General features: G+C 50.4%; 1 protein-coding gene across 1 annotated transcript; it reads left to right on the top strand.

Moving 5' to 3' along the window:
* Nucleotides 1-1,137: 1,137 nt before the first annotated feature.
* On the top strand, nucleotides 1,138-15,060 carry SLC49A4 (solute carrier family 49 member 4). The gene is made up of 9 exons (XM_061575033.1): nucleotides 1,138-2,417; nucleotides 3,155-3,248; nucleotides 5,305-5,558; nucleotides 6,114-6,243; nucleotides 6,946-7,054; nucleotides 10,865-10,932; nucleotides 11,598-11,725; nucleotides 12,567-12,749; nucleotides 13,350-15,060. The coding sequence occupies exons 1-9, from the start codon at nucleotides 1,898-1,900 to the stop codon at nucleotides 13,463-13,465; spliced, it is 1,602 nt and encodes a 533-aa protein (XP_061431017.1). The 5' UTR covers nucleotides 1,138-1,897; the 3' UTR covers nucleotides 13,466-15,060.
* Nucleotides 15,061-21,397: the final 6,337 nt, after the last annotated feature.

Genomic DNA, 21,397 nt, shown 5'->3' with positions numbered 1-21,397 from the left:
ATGGAGTCACGTGGTTCCTCAGGGGAGGTAATGGTGTCACGTGATTTTTCAGGGCGGGGGGGGGGGTAATGGAGTCACGTGATCCCTCCGGGGGGGGCGGTAATGGAGTCACGTGATTCCTCTTCAGGGGGCGGGAGGATAATGGAGTCACGTGATCCCTCCGGGGGGGGTAATGGAGTCACGTGATTCCTCTTCAGGGGGCGGGGGGGTAATGGAGTCACGTGATCCCTCCGGGGGGGGGGTAATAGAGTCACGTGATTCCTCTTCAGGGGGCGGGGGGGTAATGGAGTCACGTGATCCCTCCGGGGGCGGGGGGGGGGTAATAGAGTCACGTGATTCCTCTTCAGGGGGCGGGGGGGTAATGGAGTCACGTGGTTCCTCCGGGGGGGTAATGGAGTCACGTGATTCATCAGGGGGGGTAATGGAGTCACGTGATCCCTCTGGGGGGGGGGGGTAATGGAGTCACGTGATTCCTCTTCAAGGGGGCGGGGGGGGTAATGGAGTCACGTGGTTCCTTAGGGGGTAATGGTGTCACGTGATTCCTCAGGGCGGGGGGGGGGTAATGGAGTCACGTGATCTCTCCGGGGAGGGGGGGCGGTAATGGAGTCACGTGATCCCTCCGGGGGGGGCGGTAATGGAGTCACGTGATTCCTCTTCAGGGGGCGGGAGGATAATGGAGTCACGTGATCCCTCCGGGGGGGGGGTAATGGAGTCACGTGATTCCTCTTCAAGGGGGCGGGGGGTAATGGAGTCACGTGATCCCTCCGGGGGGGGGGGTAATGAAGTCACGTGATCCCTCGGGGGGGGGGGTAATGGAGTCACGTGATCCCTCGGGGGGGGTAATGGAGTCACGTGATCCCTCCGGGGGGGGGTAATGAAGTCACGTGATTCCTCTTCAAGGGGGCGGGGGGTAATGGAGTCACGTGATCCCTCCGGGGGGGGGTAATGAAGTCACGTGATCCCTCCGGGGGGGGGGGTAATGGAGTCACGTGATCCCTCCGGGGGGGGGGGGGGTAATGGAGTCACGTGATTCCTCTTCAGGGGGCGGGGACTGGGTGATCCCCCCCCCCGACGCGACTTAGCCCCGCCCCGCTCGCCCCACGTGATTCGCCGCCGCAGCGCGCGCCGGTTCCGGCCTCGCGGGGAGACAGCGGCGCTGGTGGTGGCGGTAGTCGTCAAAGTGACATCAAGCACAGCGGTGCTAATACTACTAATAATACTACTACACTACTCATCATCATCATCACAATACTCACCATAGTCGTGAAGGATAAGGATGGCTGTAGGCAGGGGCAGCGACAACCACTGACAGCAACAATCGGCGCAGGCGATGTTGATGTTTTTATTGTTGCGGTGATGACGGTGCTGTACCTCACGTTGATTAAAAAACTATTTTGTGTTAATAGCGACAACTTTGTTCAAAACAACAACAGCAGCGGCGGCGACGACGACTCCGACTGACGATACTGACAACAAGCGGCGGCCGCTTAAACATCGGCAACTGGATTTTTTGTAGTTCCATCATCTTCAGCAACAACATCAACATCAACTGGGTACGGTGACAACATCATCAACAGCAACTGGATCTACACGGTTGGCCTACTACTACGTACGGCGCGAAAGAAGTCCCACGTAACATATGGCCACGAGAGCTCCAGCAACGTGGACAACAGCGACTTGGATGCAGCAACAACAACAACATCATCATCAACATGCATCGGTAGCAATTAACGAGCAGTGCCCCACCTCATTAAGTCCTTAATTAGTACCGGGGCCAAATTTGGCGAATTGGTAAAGGTGGTCGAGACCCATGCGGACAGCGATAGAGACCCCCCAGTAAGTAACCCACCCCACGCCCTCGATTCCCTGCCAAAGCTGATGGTGGTGCCGGTCAAGGATGCACGTGGCGAGATCCGACGAGTTGACGCCTCTGCTCAAGGCGCAGCCCTGGCAGCAGGAGGTGGACATCGACAAGCCGTGGGCTCTGGGTTCAAATCGGGAGCAGGGTCACAATAGGAGCCACTGCCAGGGTCACAATTGGAGCCACGGAGACTTGTCACGCAGACCTGGCCATGGAGGACAGGGTGAGGGTGCGAACCCAGGTGACCTGGCTCGAGATCCCATCTGGGACTCGGTCACTCCGGGCCTCCGGGCCGTGGGGTTGGTCAACGACGCCGACGGTGGCGTGAACGACGAGGCCACTCCAGGACGCGCGTATCGGCGCCGCTGGGCCGTGTTGGCCGCCTTCTGTTGCCTCTCGTTCCTGCAGGGACAGGTGTGGAACAGCTGGGGGCCCGTGGCCGAGTCGGCACGGCTCGTGTTCGGCTGGGGCCCGAGCGACGTGGCCCTGCTGGTGGTGTGGGGCCCCGTGGGGTTCATCCTCTGCCCGCTGTCTGTGCTGCTACTGGACAAGCGAGGTGACTAGGGGGTTTTTGACTGTCGTGCCGTGGCGTGGGGTGGATTGTCTTGTGTCTGTAAACCAGCTCTGTGGCGGGGAGATTTGGTGGATCGCGCGCAAATTCGTGAATCTCCTAGCTTTGAAAACGCTCCATAAAAAATTTACCCGTAAAAACAAAGCTTTTCACTATAAATCCTTTATATGCGTGGCGGCTAGAGTCCTCTCGTCCTCTGGCTTGAGATAGCTGCCACCTATGGGTCAGATGATTGCCTGCCACCATTAAGCAATTGGTAATTAAATATAATTTTTTTTCCTAAAAAGTGTAAAGTTATGGAAAAAAAATTTCACTAAAATAAATTGTCACGCACAACGAGTCTGTGTGCAAAATGTCAGCTCGATTGGATCACGGGAAGTGGGTTAATAAACGACCGAAAGATTTGCACGGTCGTAAGCGCGCAAGCAAGTGAACTTAATATAAAGGATTTAAAAATGTAAAAAATGTTGACAAACATCCCAATGTATTCCGACCATCCTGATAAAACGGTTGAGATTTTATGAGGCGTCCCTGATTTAATGGAGGGCATCATTATTGTTAAATGCCACAAGTCTCCTTCACTGTTCCGCTTGTTTCGCTGAACTCTCTCGCCTGGCAAGATCAGGGCTAACGAGGCACTTGCTGGCTTTGTGCTCTGATCCTCTCTGTGCCCCCCCCCCCCCCCCATGTCTCCCCCTGCCCCATTCCCACCACTGCTACAGGCTTGCGCAGCTCCCTGCTGGTCACGTCGCTGGTGGTGGTGCTGGGCTGCTCGCTCCGAGCGATCCCCACGGCCGACAACGCCACCAGGAAATGGTAATTACTTAACGGGCTCTGTAATCCCTCCTCCGACGCTAAGCGCAATAACAAAGTTAATCCGAGCTAGGCGTGATGGCGGTTGTAACCGTGGCCAGTGGTCCGGCGCTGCAGAGGGAAATGTTGAGAATGGCAAACTCGCTGGGCTGTTGTGAGGTGGCCAAGAGATGGCATTATGGGATATTGTGGTAATCCATGAAATAAAACTTTTTTTTTACTAACTAAACTATTCTAGATTTGAAGCTTTCGTGACTGCAAGGATTCATACTCTTAGGTTTTTTCGGTAAAGTCATGTAGGTAAAAAAAAATAATAATGAATGAAAATAAATCAATTAAATCACGACGTTTCGGAGGCAACACAAGTCTCCGTCTTCAGGTAGGACCGTCACAGCTAAATTTAGCTTGTATTTAAGATCTTGTCTCTTGGATTTCTCCTCCCTTGATACAGTAAATCTAGCTGTGATAGTCCCACCTGAAGACGGAGACTTGTGTTGCCTCCGAAACGTCGTGATTTAATTTATTTATTTTCATTTATTATTATTTTACCTACGTGACTTTACCGAAAAAACCTAAGAGTATAACTAAACTATGTATTTTAGCAGGTAAGGCCCACTGAGCTATATAATAAATGAGAGCTCAACGAAGTGGTTTATGATGTGGAAATTGACAGCAGCCAAATACTCTTAAACGCATGTTTCTAAATGTGGAGGGAAAAACCGCAGGACCCGGAGAAAAATCCACGCGACCACGGGGAGAACATGTAAACTCCAAATATACAGCAGGCGTCAGGGTTGGGATCGAACCCATGACCTCCTGTATAGCAGGCGAGATAGTTAACATCTCGCCGCCATGACGGCTATGAATAGCCTACTTGAGTTTTTTTTTCTAGATGATGAACAAATTAGTTGGTGCTGCTGCGTTGGCAGTGGTGCACAAGCGCACGTAACAAAACAACTCGGACACATTCGTTAAAAACACAGTGGCCTTAAAAGTAAAACAAAAATAGCAGGCGAGGTTTTGGATAATGGCTCTTCTTCAAAGCGATACAAATAGAGAGGCCAGAGATATAGATTGGAGACTGAGGCCTGATATGCATTCAATGTTAGCTTTTTTTTCCATATGAACAAATTTAAATTGGCATATTAATAGCTATCTGTTCGCAGCGAATGAGTTAACAAAGATATACACTTCCAAGGAAAAACTTATGCTGGAAAGCGTCAAAAACCCATGCACATGCCTGTTTTTTCTTTCCTGTGTCTTTGCCCACAGATGGGTACACGGTACTGCGTGTTGCTAATGCATGCACAGTGACGTCTGCACTGCCATAACCTGCCCAGTCCCTAGTTCCTCTTTTGCAGTGCATCATCGCAGCCCACACATAGCTTTGACGATAACATTCTGTGTTGTCGTCAATTTGTATCCTTTAAGGCACCAACTACCGCTATACGATTTCTTAGAATTCAAATCTGTAGCTCAGTCAATGGGATGATATCATTTCTGTGAAGTATGGAAATTCAGCTTTTTTAACGATCCTTGGCTTATACTGTAACCAAGCCACTCTCGTGCGGCGGCTCCATAAACAGCCACACAAACCCAGCCAATGCTCAGTCTTGTGAGAAAGATGAGTCACCGTGGGATAATTATCTCAGTCCGTCATCACATGATGGCCAGTTTGCCTGTCATCCTTGGCAGCTTTACTGGTGAGGGTGTGTCTGGTGTCTTAACCTCGCTCCTGACATCTCGTCACTGACCTCTGTCCTCTGACTTCACCATTGACCTCTCACCCATGGCCTACCAATCATCTCCGACCGCTGACCGGCGTTAATTTCGTCAGCACGTTAGTCTTTATAGTCCTCAACTCGTCGCCGACAACCTGTGTAAGTTTAGTGAAGTCTCAAGTCTGAATTTCACTTTGTCATTACATACTGGCTACGTTAACGCTGGACAACGCGTGAATGCGTCGTATTTTTTTGTTACATTTTATTGAATGAACTAACTCTGCCGTTGACCTCTCATCGCTCGTCCTCTTGCGGCTAACCTCCGAACGCCACCGCAGGCTTATCCACGCGGGGCAGCTGCTGAACGGCGTGGCCGGGACGACGACCATGGCGGCGCCGCCGTACCTCTCGGCCGCGTGGTTCCCGGCTAAGCAGCGAACCACGGCCACGGCCATCGCCTCGCTCATCGGATACCTGGGCGCCGCCTCCGCCTTCCTGCTGGGCCCCGCCGTCGTGCCGGCACCAGGGCCCACGCCGGGGCCTGCGGAATTGCAGCTCATCTCCAAACGCATTGACATCATGCTCTACGCGCGTACGTGGCCGGTGGTGGTGGTGGCGATGAGGGTGATGATGATGATGAAGGTGGTGATGGCAGTGGTGGTGGTGCTGACAATGGTGGTGGTGGTGGCAGCAGTAAAAAGTAGTGTCATGGTGGTGATAGTGATTACAGCGGTGGTGCTGGTGGTGTAGTGATAGAGTTTGTAGTTGTAGTGATGTATGGCGATTGTGGTGTGGCAGTGGTGGTGTCTTGTTGTCGTAGTGTTCTCGGTGGTGGCGATGATATTGACGGTGGCGGACACGTAACAGTGCAGTGATCATCGATGAAAATCAATTGTTACGCCCACGGTACATGCTGCGCATGTCGTGAGCGAGACACGACACAAATGAGACGGCGGAAACGATGCGTGAGAGAGCAGACACCTGTAGTGGACTCACGGCTCCGGCTCTAGACAACTCGCACCTACTGGGTACACACGCGACGGCAAGAGCGCTTTGTCTTTTCTTTGGGTTGCGCCTTGTTGCTTTTGGACGATAACAGTCGCGACCCCCCGGCACCTACCCTCCGCACACGCACGCACACACACAGAGGCGGCCTACGCTGGACTGCTGCTGGTGGTCGTCCTGCTCTTCCTGCCGGCGCTGCCCCCGCGCCCGCCCAGCCTCTCCGCCGCTGCCACGCGCCTGCCGTACCGCGTCGCCTTGCGCAAGCTCGCCAGGTCGGAAATCAACGCGCTCCCCCCCCCCCTTCCACATCAGCCCTGCCAATTGACCTTTAAATGGGGTGTGGGCACAGTTGAGACAAACTTTCAGCAAAAGTTAACCGCTAAACGGACTGATTAACGACGTAATCTGACATTACCTTTCGCGCTTACTCTGTTCCGTCTCTCGAACTTCACCGAAGGGGATAACACTGAATGAAACCCACCACTGGCGTTAAATGTTGTATCAAGATTTTTTTCGGACTTTACGATAAGAATTTCGAAGGGGTGGCTGAGCTTTCAGCTGTGGGGGATGGGGCGGTGGGGGAGGGGGTCTCAGCCCTCTGCAGCCCACAGCTGACACGACAGGGCTGACTAACACAGCCACCTGTAAGGTTGCCACCTGTCCAGGTTTTTAACAGGTTTAACCTGGACAATCCGAGAAGTGGCAGCTGTGTTTGGGTGGCCGCGGGCCACTGGCAGAGCCTGGTGGCCTTCAGTGCGACCCCTGAGTGTGGCCCCCGACAATACACAAAGAGTGGTGTGGCGACACTCGCACTACCGATGTCTTATCGGCGAAAGTGGGCCCCCCCCCCTTTGAAAATGAGTGAAGAACACTGGACTATTGTGTTGAACTTTATCGCAGTACGCACACTGCACGACTTTGACAGACCTCGTAGCTGGCTGACTGAGAGATGTGCGTGCGTCGCGCCACTGCAGAAGCCGGCGCTTCTGGCTCATCGCCCTGGCCTACGGCGCTGCTTCGGGCGTCGTGGGCGGGTGGAGCGGAGTCCTCGATGTCATCTTGAGCCCCAACGGCGTCTCGCAGGTGACGGCGCTCGCCGCGACACGGCGGACTGTTGAGAAGTAGTTCTACAACGTCTTCTTCCACAGCACAGCCGTAGTTTCTGGACACCGGGCGGGGGGGACCATTACCGTTCTGCTTTCGAGAGTTTTCCCCGAACGGACGCTTTTGTGTCGTCACACGAAGGCGACGGCACGGTTGCGATATATCTTCGCCCGTTCACGTAGAGCCCTCGCTCAAATCCCCTTGCCGGATGAGGGCCTCCCCACCCGTGCCTGTGCGGGTTGTAGGCTACTTGACCGTTATCTTCTTGGTTCTTTCGATAAAGTCATGTAGAAGGGAAGTAATAAAATAATAATAATAAAACATGATAAAATAATTCTCACGACGTTTCGGCCACAACGCAAGCAGCCGTCCTCAGGTGAAGACCAGGTCTGTCGGGGAGACAGCGTCTTCACCTGAGGACGGCTGCTTGCGTTGTGGCCGAAACGTCGTGAGAATTATTTTATCACGTTTTATTTTTATTATTTTATTCCCTTCTACGTGACTTTACCAAAAGAACCAAGAAGATGAATCCCTGCAGTCACGAAAGCTTTAAATCGAAATTTACTTGACCATTACTTCTTCAGCACGCTCGTCAGTGCGGGCTGGTGAGTGAATATCTATAAAAGCAATACACTTTCTATGAAAAGTAAATTCCTCCATTCCATATAGAGCTCTGTATGCTATATATTCAAGAAAAGTCGGAATTTTAATATGAATAATAAAAAAACGACTAGCTAACCTTATAGATTTTGAAATATACACCTCAACATATCTATAAAAGCAATACACTTTGTATAAAAAGTAAATTCCTCCATTCCATGTAGAAGTCCGTATGCTATATATTCACGAAAAGTAGGAAGTTTAATATGAATAAAAAAAACCCAACATGCTCACCTTATAGATTTTTCAATATACACCTCAACATATCTATATGAACAACTAGCTGTACTACCCGGCTTCGCCCGGGACTTGTATCCACCACGGCCGGCCGCCTTTGTCTCCCCAGTGGCGATGTTAATACGCCACAGCAGTTACTCGTTTGAGGCTGAGTCGACCTAGGGGAGGTTCAAATAATGGTCACCGGTGGTGGCCGTGAGCGGGAATCGAACTGGGTTCGCCGGGTTGGTAGCGCAGCGTAGCGTTAAGCACTACACCCACCGCTCCTCACACACCACACACGCACAGACACACACAGACACACACACAGACACACACACACAGACACACACACACAGACAGCACGCTAAGCACTACACTACCGTTCCCCCTACACAACACACGCGCGCGCGTCCATAGCTACACATACACGCGCTTGCTGCAGACACACACGACTTTCAGGGTGCGTACGGCAGTAAACAACTGAAATAATAAAGCGGCAATGCTACGCAAGGAACGCCTTAGACCTGCAACACATTTGTGTAATGCGAGCGTAAACACACAAACACATACAAACACATACACAATACACACACACATACATGCAGACACACAGACAGACACATAACACACATACATACACACACATACATACACAGAAACACATACATAGACACACACATACATACACACAAACACATGCACACACGTACATACACACATACATACAGACACGCAGACATACACATAAAGACATACAAAAAAACCCACATACATACACACACACATACACACAAACACATACACATACATACACACATACATACAGACACACAGACATACACATAAACACATACACACATAGACATGACCCGGCTTCGCCCGGGACTTGGATCCACGATGGCCGGCCGCCTTTGTCTTCCCAGTGACGATGTTCACACACGACAGCAGTTACGCGTTTGAGGCTGAGTCGACCTAGGGGAGGCCCAGGTCCGTTTAAAATAATCGTCAGCGGTGGTGGGCGTGAGTTGGAATCGAACTGGGGGCGCTCAACCAGCTTAATGACTATTTGTACAAAGAACATATAAAGAATCGATTATAATAAGCAGGCAACAGTCCACATTATAGACTGCCAGTACACGCACTCAGCTTCATAAGCAGGCTAGAGTGTACATGATAGAGTGGCAGTACGCTCACCGAGCTTAATAAGCAGGCTACAGTCTACATGATAGACTGGCAGTACGCTGACCCAGCTTAATGACTATTTGTACAGTGAACATTTAAATAATCGATTGTTGGCGCGTTGGGTTTAAAAGTAATATTAATTGCACACATTGTGGTGGGGGTGGAGTGAAGAGTACGAAAAACTTTGATGAATTTACCTCAGAGTGGCGTGGTGGGTGTCGAGGCCTAGTAGCGTGCAGAGCCTGCGGCCTCGCCAAAATTGGGCACCCGACAGAGGCAGGGTACGGGTGGCGTTCCTTCCTCCCCCCCCTCAGCGCTCCAACAATACTGTGTAATGGCTATTATTTAATTATTTACGGAGCCTATGAAAGTGGCGAAGGCGTGGCTAGCCATTGGCAGGGGCAACCGCCGTCCAATGAAAGTGCAGCCCTTGGCGAAGGCGTCGCTAGCCGTTGCCAGGTCCAATGAAAGCGGCGAAGGCGTCGCTAGCCGTTGGCAGGGGCAACCGGCGTCCAATGAAAGTGCGTATGGTCCGGAGACACACAGACACACAGACAGACAGATAGACAGACAGATTCGCGATTTTATATATATAGATACACTATTGGGGGGGGGGGAAAAAACGTACAAGTTCGACATCGCTTGATCACCCAGGGTAATGAGCGGGGCAGGGGGGGTCCCGGATATAACGAAACCACAGATTTGGTGAAATGCACGCCAATTCAGCTTTGAAGCAGATGTTTGTTGTTCACCGACGTCTAATGGAGGACGAAGACGTAGAACGTTGCTGTTTGTTCTCACGGCAGATTAATCAAATTAATCGGTCACGGCGGACTTTCGATTGAGGAGCAGCTGTTCAATTGGCGATTGAGCGTGGGATGCCACATTCTCTGTCTTTCTCACAATCTGGATAACAATCCGCACACAAACATTCCAGAGCTATGAACCATATATTCTGTGGATTATTTGACGTCCTGGAATGTAAGGCGCACCCCAAATTTGTGGCCAATGTCAATAAAGTTATGCAACACACGACAATGACACCAACCGCCATTCGCAACTAGGTGGCGGTGGCACGACCACGGCGCATGTGCCAAGTTTTGAATGCTCGCTGTTGGCAGGAGTTCATGGGACAGAGCCAGGGTGTTATGGGTTTACTGACTGAGATGAGTGGCAGATCGCACCACCTATGTAACCTCGCTGTGTATGAGTCACCCGACGCTCCGCTTTGCCCTACGCTGTAGCTGGAGAGCGCCTGCTTCTGACTAAAAAAGACAAAGATCCCCCGTGTAGCCTTAACAGACTGTTGGGGAAGTGCTGTTAGCGAGCACCTATGAAGGCCGACACGGCACACGAGGGGGTGGGTGGCCAACACCACGCCCGGCCGCCTTTGTCTCCCCAGTGGCGATGTTTACACACCGCACCAGGTACTCATTTGAGGCTGAGTTGACCTAGGGGAGGCCCAGGACCGGTTCAGACAATCGTCACTGATGTTGGCCGTGAGCAGGAATCGAACCCGGGTCGCCAGATTCATAGCGCAGCGCGCTAACCTCTACACTACCTTCTGACTAACACACACATGCACACACATGATTATGAGACATTCCCCCCAACTTTTTATTTAAAATACAGGATGCCAAAAAAGTGCATCACAATCCAGAGATAACGGTTAACTCTGTAAACGTCAAGCTGAGTTTCCGTGATCTGTCGTGTTGTGTCTTACGGCAGGCGAAGGCCGGCTGGGTTGGTTTTTCTTGCACCACGGTTGGAAGTTTCGCCGGCATCATCATATCCAGGTGAACGAGAGTTACATTTTAACTTGCAATTTTATCGGGGGCACTGTGTGTCGTCTTGGTGTGGTCTGGGATTGTTCTTGTTGTTGTGTTGCTGCCTTACCCAAGATTGCAAAATTGGCAGGAATTTATGGACTTTTTATTTTTAGTGACTTGCTTACCTTTTCTATACTTTGCATTCTTCGTTGTTGTAACTTGGTGTCCCTTCCCCACTTTGAAAGAGAGCTTCATAGCTCATCGGATTCCCCCAAGGTAGATAAATATTCTGTTCTGATTCTGAACAGACCTGCTCCCCCCGCCACCTGATGTATGGCCCTGTGCAGAAACTACTTCGGCAAATAACAGTGCATTGTGGGCATCAGAATGTATTATATGTGATATTAGCAATGGGGTGGGGAAACCGTCATCAAGCAGTGAATGGGCAATGGCTGATGATGATAATACCAACTGTAATGTCACATGCTACAGCCACTTTGTAGAACTCTCTTTGTCTCTGCGATGACATTTGGATGGTTCATCGCATGCCGATCTGCCGAATCCTTGCGGTACTAACGGCAAATTTCCCAGAACCCCCTTGGCGATTTTCTTTTTTTCAAGGTCTGGTGGCGGCCCACATTTGAGCGGTGGTGGCGTGGTGTTAGCGTCGCGTGCGTGCGTCCGTGCGGCAGGTTCGCTGACTACTTTGCGGGGCAGCTGAAGGCGATGCTGCTGGTGATCTACACGGCCGCCACCCTCGCCGCCGTCTGGTTCACGCTCATGTCCTACGGCAACATTCCCTTCTTGCCGTTTGACACAGGTGCGAGCGCGCGGACCGCCGGGGCGAGTGCCGTTTGCGAGCGCCTATTGAGGGCGCACCTCCGATTAGCGTGGCTGGCTACGTACGGTGCGAAAGAGGTTCAACGTACATACATGCGAGGGAGTGGCGAGTCCAGCACGACTCCCCTGCTGCCTATGTATCCCCAGTGCCGATGTTTTATATACCAAACAAGGTACTAATTTGAGGCTAAGCCAGCCTCGGGGTTGGCACAGGAGTGGTTCAGATAGCACAGAACTAATTTCACGATGCCTTAAAGCGCCCTCTTTTATCCGCTTCCATGCGATGCTCTCTGATAGAGGGGCGAGTGACCAGGTGCCCCACCTAGTATAGATGAAGGGTAATCAATGGGGTTAGTTGGCCTGTGGCTGCATCTCCAGCATTTGGTTAAATTATTTTTCCTTAAATCAACAGGAAAGTTTAATCTCTGGAGGCCCCACCTCTTCCTCTGCATTTCCCACCCCCTTAGTCGTTGGGCCCTATCCCATCCTGATTTTGAGACCCCATATTTTCCTGTTTGGGCTCTGCACCTTTCCTTTTTATGCCACGCCCCTTCATCTCTAGGCCCCGCCTCTTTCTCTTTAGGCTCCAACCCCTTCCCCCCCCGGACACAACCATCGGCGGGTCTGGGTAGTGGCGGGGGTTGCGGACGGTGGAGGGGAGTGAGCACGTGTGGCAATAAATAGCTCTTGGTGAGTGGGGACGTATGTTGAACTTTTTTCGCACCATACCTAGCCACAAGTGTGTTAACCCGAGGTGTGTGACAGCGCAGGTAGGGATGGCGCAGCCTCACGATGATGCCCAAACTCTCTTTGGCCCGCAGGCAGCCTGTACGCGTGCACGCTGCTGTTGGGCGTGAGCACCAACAGCAGCATCCCGCTGTTCTTCGAGCTCTTCGTGGAGACCACCTACCCCGTGCCCGAGGGCATCACTTGCGGCATCGTCACCTTCCTCAGCAACCTCTTTGCGGGGCTCCTGCTGGTCTTCCTCATGGTTTACCCCCAAGGCAGGTTCTCTCGCTCTCCGCACGCCTCACACGCCCCTAGTGTGGGTCGCCAGTGTTACTGTTACTACTAAAGCTAAACTATTTTTATTTGACCAGGTAAGGCCCACTGGGCTTATACAGCAGTTTTTCAGACGTGACCTGGCCAGAAATGATAGCTCAACGAAGTGGCTTACCACGTGGAAGTTTGCAGCAGATAAATACTCTGAACGTGTGTTGATTATAAATGTGGAGGGAAAAACCAGAAGACTTGGAGAAAAATCCACGCGATCACGGGGAGAACATGCAAACTCCAAATATTCAGGCGTTGGGGTCAGGATCGAACCCACAACCTCCTGTATTAATTCTAGATTTGAAGCTTTCATGACTGCAAGGATTCATACTCTTAGGTTTTTTCGGAAAAGTCACGTAGGTAAAAAAGAAAATGACGTTTCGGAGGCAACACAAGTCTCCGAAACGTCATTTTATTTTTTACCTACGTGACTTTTCCGAAAAAAAAACCTAAGAGTATAACCTCCTGTATACCAGACGAGGCAGTTAACATCCCGCCACCGCGCTGTTGTACTGTGTTATAGTTCTGAGTATGATCTCTGCTCGTTCCAGACGTGCTGTGGTTGAACTGGGCGCTCGTGTGCTCGTGTGTCCTCACCGTGTTCCTCGTGCTGCTCTACCGCGAGGGATACAACCGCCTGCAGCTGGAAGCTGTCGCGAGCTCGTGAGCCGGAGAAAGTTGGCTCCGGTCGCACCACCACCACCACCACCGCTCACCACAGCTCACCACAGCTCACCACCGCTCACCACCGCTAAAACCCCGATGCACTCAGGCAGATTCAGAGCAATAGTTGCCGGCGATCGACGCTAGAAATAGTTGCCACGAAATCTTATGGTTAAAAAAAATAATAATGCGGTTTTCCGAAATCTGGATCAATCTAATTACTGCTGCTATCTGTCGTGGGCAACTGAGATGGCAATTTCCGATACGATCGCAGTTGGAGGTCACATGACTACCCGAAGTTGTGCGCCCAGCACTGTTGGTTAGAAAGCACACGTTTTCAACAACAAACTCTGCTTTAACTGGACAGACGTAACCCCCATAACTCTACGACAGTGCCGCGTCAAGTTGCCGTAACTGCTCATGATAAAAACACGTCGGTGATGATTTTTGGCGACGATTTGCCTGGATGTTGCCCGGATGTTGCCCACGTGCATCAAGACCTTCAGCGGGCTCTTATCCCGGCGATACGGAACTTCCAACGACACTACGGGCGAACGCACGAGGAGGCGCGCGCGCGTGCTCAAATTCACGCAAACGCTTACGCAGGAACCGGGATCCCTCTTTTAACGAGTTTATAACCGCGCGTCGCGGAGAAAACGACGCGCAAAAACGGCACAGAAATCTTCCTGATGCGACTCGCCGGTTGAAGGGGCAGGCGTCAAAGCACTGTAGCTGGGAAGCGCTGCTGCTGCCACGTTCGCAGCGTTCGTTTCCCCGACTAACGAAACACGTGCAATAATTTTAAGAGATACCTTTTTATTTTTCATAAAATATATATATTGAGAGAATGCATGTTTTGTTTTCATCCGGGTGGTTTTAAAAGGACCTCTGCGTTTCCGTAGCGGGCTGATTCGTGTTCCCACCGTGCTCACTTCATTCCTGGCGTTTGACCCCCGTGACGGTTGTTGTTTTACTGGTGACGAACCTTGCAGCTGTAATGGGAGGATTCAACTACCCTCCTCCTCCTCACCCATGTGCACTTGGTCTCACCCAAGCCGCCAGCGTGCACACTCGGGAGATACCATTACGGGTTGTAGGGGGGCAGGGGGGGAGATGCAGGAATTCGGAACCATCGCCCGATCTCGTGACGAGTTTACGTCTACGTATGATGAACTTCCTTCGCATCGTGTTGTCGTGATTTTTAAATGTGTATACAACTTTAAAGGACTTTGTTTGCCAGTGATTTACCACAGACTGGGAAATATTTTACCAGTATTTTCTCAAACACTGCCTTGAAATGTGTAATGTGTAACAATGATACATTTCGGGTGAGAGCCCATTGTTTTATTCTTTTAAGCACCGCACACATGTGTGCGGTACGTGCCACTTTAGCCGACATAACCGGTTGCACTGACCTCCGGAAGAGGTTTCATCATTTTTCCGGGAATTATGTTTCCAGATGGCAAAGTTTTGGCCGTAAAAGTGTACTTTGGATCCAATGACCACACTGAAAATCTTGTTGTTGCTGATTGTTTTTAAATACTGTGCATATATATACACATTTCTCACGTGACGGCCAAAACAAATAAACACGTTTGTTCTGCCGAGCGATGTGGTTGCCTTTCCTATTTTCTTACGGGCTCATTGTTTGTGGACTGCCCCTGTTGGGGTGGATAGAGAAGGCCGATTGATTTGGATGAAGTGCAGATCAAGTGGGGGCGAGTGGCCTGAATGGTCGGACTTGGATGGCAAACGCAAGCGGTGTTGGGAAATGCGGCCTCCTCAATCAGGGACACCACAGCGCGCCCCAGGACCCTGCTACTCTAAAGAAAAAACACAAAGAGGTTGCCGCTGGTCACAAGACAGAGATCACGTGACGTTTGTTTTTATTGTGCGTTTTGTGTAACTGAGTGTGTGTGTGTTCCTGTGTTTTTTGTATTGTCACGTGACCCAAGTTCGCGTGCATACCTGCCAACCCCTTACCTTAGTACAGACCGATAAAGACATTATTGGTCACCCCGTGCCCTGATGAATCTCAACGTGCATTCTACAAAGTCTCATCACAAGGGAGAAACACAAATAGACCAACAAATGTTTGTACCCGTATTGAAACGGCTGTACGCCCTATGGACCTAATAACTCAATTTGCCTGGCCAAGAATACGAGGTAAACCGTATGGGTTGACAGCTATGAGGCAGTGTCGTGTCAATTTAACCTCAGAGTTGTGATAAACTAAGATGCACGAGAGGACATACACTCCTCCTCTGTGCGATGGTGATCAAGTGGGCACAGTAAACTCTCTCCCTGTGTGCGTTGGTGGGGGGAGGGAATGGATGGAGTTAATTCTAGATTTGAAGCTTTCGTGACTGCAAGGATTCATATTCTTAGGTTTTTTCGGTAAAGTCACGTAGGTAAAACATTAAAATTAATAAAAGTAAAATAAAATAAAAATCACGACGTTTTTGTGTTGCCTCCGAAACGTCGTGATTTTTATTTTATTTTACTTTTATTAATTTTAATGTTTTACCTACGTGACTTTACCGAAAAAAACTAAGAATATGGATGGAGTTAGATTTGAAGCTTTCGTGACTGCAAGGATTCATATTCTTAGGTTTTTTTCGGTAAAGTCACGTAGGTAAAACATCAAAATTAATAAAAATAATAAAATAAAACAAAAATCACGACGTTTCGGAGGCAACACAAGTCTCCGTCATCAGGTGGGACCGTCACAGCCGGATTAGCTGCATCAAGGGAAAAAAACCTAAGAATATGGATGGAGTTAGTTCTCTGGCTGACACTGAAGAGAGAGAGAGCGCGAGAGAGATGATTCTTGCTCGACCGGTTTGGATGACCGACTGAGCGAGTGTCAGCAGCAGGAGTCTGGAGGATGGGGAGGAGGAATTGCCACAGGGCTCGGTGGTCCACACGTCCTGGAGCTAGTCAGTTCCACGTGTCCCGAGGCCAAGCAAGAGAAGCGGCGAGTTCCTCCCAGCTCGCCCAACACCAACCCAACAACAGCTAAGTGGAGTTCACCTGCCGTTCGTTCACCTCGCTATGTTGAGATGCAGTGTTGAAAAATGCGGTGAATGTTTTTTTGCGCGTGGATGTTCAGTGCGTTGGGGTGGGTGTAGAGTATCTCCGGTGCCGGATTAAGCTAGTGCGGGGCCTGTAGCATAAAGGGGCCCTAAATAAAACAACACATACATCTTAAAACACTTAATTTCAGCTTGCACAGTAAGGTAATTGTATTTTTTCATTCGCTATACGGCCAGATAATACGACACAACGCCAACCTTAAACACCCAGTCGTTCATAAAAGTCGAAGGCGGTATAGTACTACAGTAATAGAGCAAGTGCAGAATCACTGAACCGGAATTGATATCTTGAAAGCATTTAGCGCGGGGCCCTTGAAAGTGCGGCGCCCGTAGCACGTGTCGCTACTTGTGCCCCGAGGGTAATCGGCACTGAGTCTCACCGGTGTGTGTGTGGTAATCTGGGCGAGGCTAGCAACAGGGGGTGGCCGAGATGGCCCACTCTTTGAGAGCGGCGTAGCACGGTTGGCTACGTGCGGTGCGACAGAAGTTCAACGTCCATGCAGACTCTTAATCTTGCATACGAGGGAGCTGGGATCCGTGCCGCGTCCTCTCAACTCTCGCCGTGACCGCCAGCGCTGCGCCCTCGAGAGGACCATACTGGCCTCCCGGCTGAACTGTTGTTTAAGGGGCCGTCCATAAATGACGTCACGCACCTAGGGGGGGGGGGGCAGTCAGATATTGGTGACGATGTGTGACGAGGGGGGGGGGGTTGTTTGAGAAATGTGACGTCACATCAAAATGCGCAGCTTTAAATAAATATAGACAATACATTCTATGTAATTAAATGGACTTTTTAATCAATGTTTTCTCCTACAACATCAGAGTGCAGCGCCACATTAAATACGCACTACAATGACAATAATTTAAAGCGATTTGAAACATTTTTTTGGGGGGGGGGGCAGAGCTTTGTGACGTCAAATTTCAGGGGGGGGGGGTCTGACTTTTTGTGACGCCGTGTGACGAAGGGGAGGGGGGTCAAAAATCGTCCAAAATCGCGTGACGTCATTTATGGACGGCCCCTAAGGGAAGCACCCACGAAAGCGGATATCACAGAACAACCACCGAGTTCCCTTCTTACTTCTTCTTCAAGTGACGCTCCGCTTTGCACGCGGTAGAGGGCATCACTTCACCACTTGCTCTGCCATATGAGAGTAACGTTCGATCGCATTACAACGAGTCACACCGATGTCCTTAACACTCGGGGATGAGCAGATGCCGTGACCGGCTGTACCACAGTAACGAGTGAAGCTGCGTTACTCTTCAGCGTGGTTGTGATTCGTCTCGTTCGGTTCTTCTTCCACCACGCGTTTGTCCCACTCATGCCGGGCGTGTGCGGCTCCCATTGCCACCTTCCCCACGCTGCCCGGCCCTGCGCCATCTCTCTCTCTCTCTGTCCGCTCCTCGGGCCACCATTTACGATCGCAACCAAATCGCCCCCCGGCCCCACAACCACCACCTCCTCTTCTGCCTTTGTCTTGATCTCTTTCCTTCCACTTGAACCACTTGCCACCTTCTGACCCACGCAAATGTCCCTCCAACACGACCGAATCACTCCCAGAGCCCTTTTTTCTCTCGGTTGTTATTCACTAAACTTCAGAGGAGGGTTTTGCCCCCCACTTTCGCCGTGGAGACATCATCAGTGCGAGAGGGGTCACCACGTATTTGACAGGGGGGGGGGGGGGGGGAGTTCACGTGCTGTGTATTGTCCGGTGGGCCCGCACTAAAGGTCAGTGGCCCGCGGTGCCTTGCAATGAACAACACTGGACCAGCCGAATGGCAAGTAGTCAGTAAACCGTGTTTGTATTAATTAACACGTCCGGGTTTTAAAGTTTGTGTGGGCCATGTGATGGATACTCTTAGGTTTTTTTCGGTAAAGTCACGTAGGTAAAAAAATTCAATTAAAAATTACTAAAAGTAATAATAGAAATAAAAGAAACTAATAAATCACGACGTTTCGGAGGCAACACAAGTCTCCGTCATCAGGTGGGACCGTCACAGCTAGATTTACTGCATCAAGTGAGGCAAAATTCCAAGAGACAAGCCCTTAAATACAAGTTAAGGGGGGAGGGCGTATCTGAATGTGGTAACCAGGGAACGGAACGTGGGGGTGGTGGGCGGGGCTACAAGAGAAATTGGCCAACGTTGTCAATGTGTGCAAGAGAACAATCGGTGTACCTCGACATAAACCGTTCTTAAATACAAGTTAAGGGAGGAGGAGGGAGGGAGGAGCTTATCTGAATGTGGTAGCCAATGAATGGAACGTATTGGGAGGGGGGGGGGCTAAAAGAGAGTGAATGTGGAACTGTTGGACCTGTTGGTGCACATGCTAGAAGAGAACGAAAATGCCCATGTTGTTTTACTCAGTGTTGGTTGACAATAAAATACGAAAAGGAGAGAACTGTTAAACGTTGGGGATGTTAACACTCGGTAAAGTAAAATAGTGCCTGTCAAATAAGATGGTCCAAAAATGTGTAGTTACATCTTTTTTGCATGGTTAATCACATCTTTCCAATGATTACTCAGTTTGTACCCATCATCACGGTTGAAATTATGTCTGTGTTTGCAAATCTGGATGGCTTCATGTACAAACCTTTGATGGTAGCCAGAGGGTTTGTAGAGCACCTTGGTCTCGGAAAAAACAATATCATGAGAGCCCACAACGTTGTAGCAATGATCGGCAACGGCAGAAGACTCAATTTTGCCGTGTTTCAGATCTGTCTCCAATTTGTTTGTTGCGACCGGCTTTGATGCCCAAACTGGCACGCGGCTACTCAGGATGAGTGATCCAGATGTCTTGTGATTCACACCCCACCCCCCTCCCATTTAATGCTAAAAAAACTTGGAAGATTTTTTTTGTAAGCTTTATTTAAAAACAGAAATGAATATGCAAAGTGTGTTTTAAAAAAATGTCAAGGGTCAATGAATTTGTGGGTCACAAGACATCTGGCACCACCACGAGCTCGTACCGAGGGCGGCTCCTTCCCACGTGGTGCTGCTCGCCCCGCCAGTTTTTGAATCCCGTGGTGCCATTTCCGATTTTTATCTCCCCCGCACATCCTCGTCCACCCGCTTCTTTATTTTTTGTTAATGCGACGCTTGTCTCACGTTACCGGCCAAGTTCTTTTTTTTGGCTACGGCCCGTGTTGACTGAACTTAATAAGTATAACCCGTAAAAACAAAGTTTTCACTCTAAATCCTTTATATGCTAGAGTCCTCTCGTCCTCTGGCTTGAGATGGCTGCCACCTATGGGTCAGATGATTGTCTGCAGTATTAAACAATTGGTAATTAAATATTTAATTTGTTTTCCCTAAACAGTGTAAAATTTTGGAATTTTTTTTCACGAACATTAATTGTCTCGCACAACGAGTCTGTGTGCCAAAATGTCAGCTCGATTGGATCACGGGAAGTGGGTTAAAAAACGACCGAAAGGTTTGCACGGTCGTAAGCAAGCAAGCAAGCACGCAAGCAAGCAAGCGAACTTAATATAAAGGATTTAAAAAAAGAGTCTCTCTCGATGTCCAGGTAGTTTTGTTTTTGTTTGGATGGTTTCGTTTTGATCTGGGACATTTAGTGGCGGTGGTTGCTGTGCCTCATTGAGGGTGACCGCAATGGTTCATCCGGCGCTCTACCGATTGCAGTTTTCCTTGAACGTCGAGTGAATGTTTTTCGGGTTTGCGAAAGACTTCCTGAGCCGAGTGGGCTTGACATTTAAACCTTACAGTTTTTCAAGCCGATTCATCGGTGTGGGGTCTTTAATGTCACGTTGAGCGCTACGCTGCACTACGAACCTGGCCACCCGGGTTCGATTCCCGCTCGCGGCAGGCAGGAGTGACGATTATATGAACGGGTCGTGGGCCTCCCCTAGGTCGACTCGGCCTCAAATGAGTACCTGGTGCGGTGTGTAGAGAGGCAAAGGCGGTCTGGCGTGGTGCTGGCCACCCACCCACCCACCTCGTGTGCCGTGCCGGCCTTAATAGGTGCTCGCTAACAGAACTTTCCGCAACAGTCTGTGAAGGCTACACGGGGGATCTTTTGTCTTTTTGGGGGTCTTTAATACCCTGCTCGAATCTCCCCGACTGTGTCGTGTCATCTCCTGGTGTGACCAAAGCTTTTTTGGCAAGCAACCTCTTAACAAGTCGTCTCTTTTTATTTGAGGGGGCGAAAACATTGATTGCAAAAAAAAAAATCCCAAGTTGCTCGAAATATATAGCGTTTGTATTTTTTGTTGAGAGCGAGCAAGTTGGTTTACGTGTTTTTTCCCCCTTCACGTTATACATTAGTGCGTCGCTTTAAGCGTGCCGCTGGTGTGCCCCCACGGATCAATAACCGCTGCTTTCCAGATTCGGTGCGATTTAAACACATTCCTGCGGAGGGAGCTGGTAGGAACGTTGGGTTGCTCGGTCAATGGCCAGGGTCAACGGCCAGGGTCAACGGCGGCGTGGTGTATTCCGCAAATATGCCCGACTGTGAGGGCGGGCACAAGCCGGCGTGAGTAGGTTAAACGTTGAGTTTTATAAGGGCACCACGGGGTGACCAGCCCCTCCCCACCCTCCCCACCCAGCCCCTCCCCACCCTCCCCTCTCCACCCAGCCACACCCCTCCCATTTTTGGATGCACGACGGACGGACGGACACAATAATCCCCTGTGGGCTGGTGTAACTAGGAGGTTCCTACCAGTACCATTCAATTGCTTTCGTCAGAGCGTTGGAGCATTGCAGGCTACAAACCGCGCGACCTTGATGTTGAAATGTCAGGCAGTGCAAAAGTTACACGGTCCATTCCGTTATCGTTGCCATGTTTCGAACAGCCGACATAGGGAAACACGACACGGAGTGGTGGC

This window comes from Lethenteron reissneri, chromosome 7 (genome assembly GCF_015708825.2).
Source record: "Lethenteron reissneri isolate LAM-NWPU_2019-01 chromosome 7, ASM1570882v1, whole genome shotgun sequence".
NCBI classification, from domain to species: domain Eukaryota; kingdom Metazoa; phylum Chordata; class Hyperoartia; order Petromyzontiformes; family Petromyzontidae; genus Lethenteron; species Lethenteron reissneri.
This window is presented reverse-complemented; position numbering and strand designations above follow the sequence as displayed.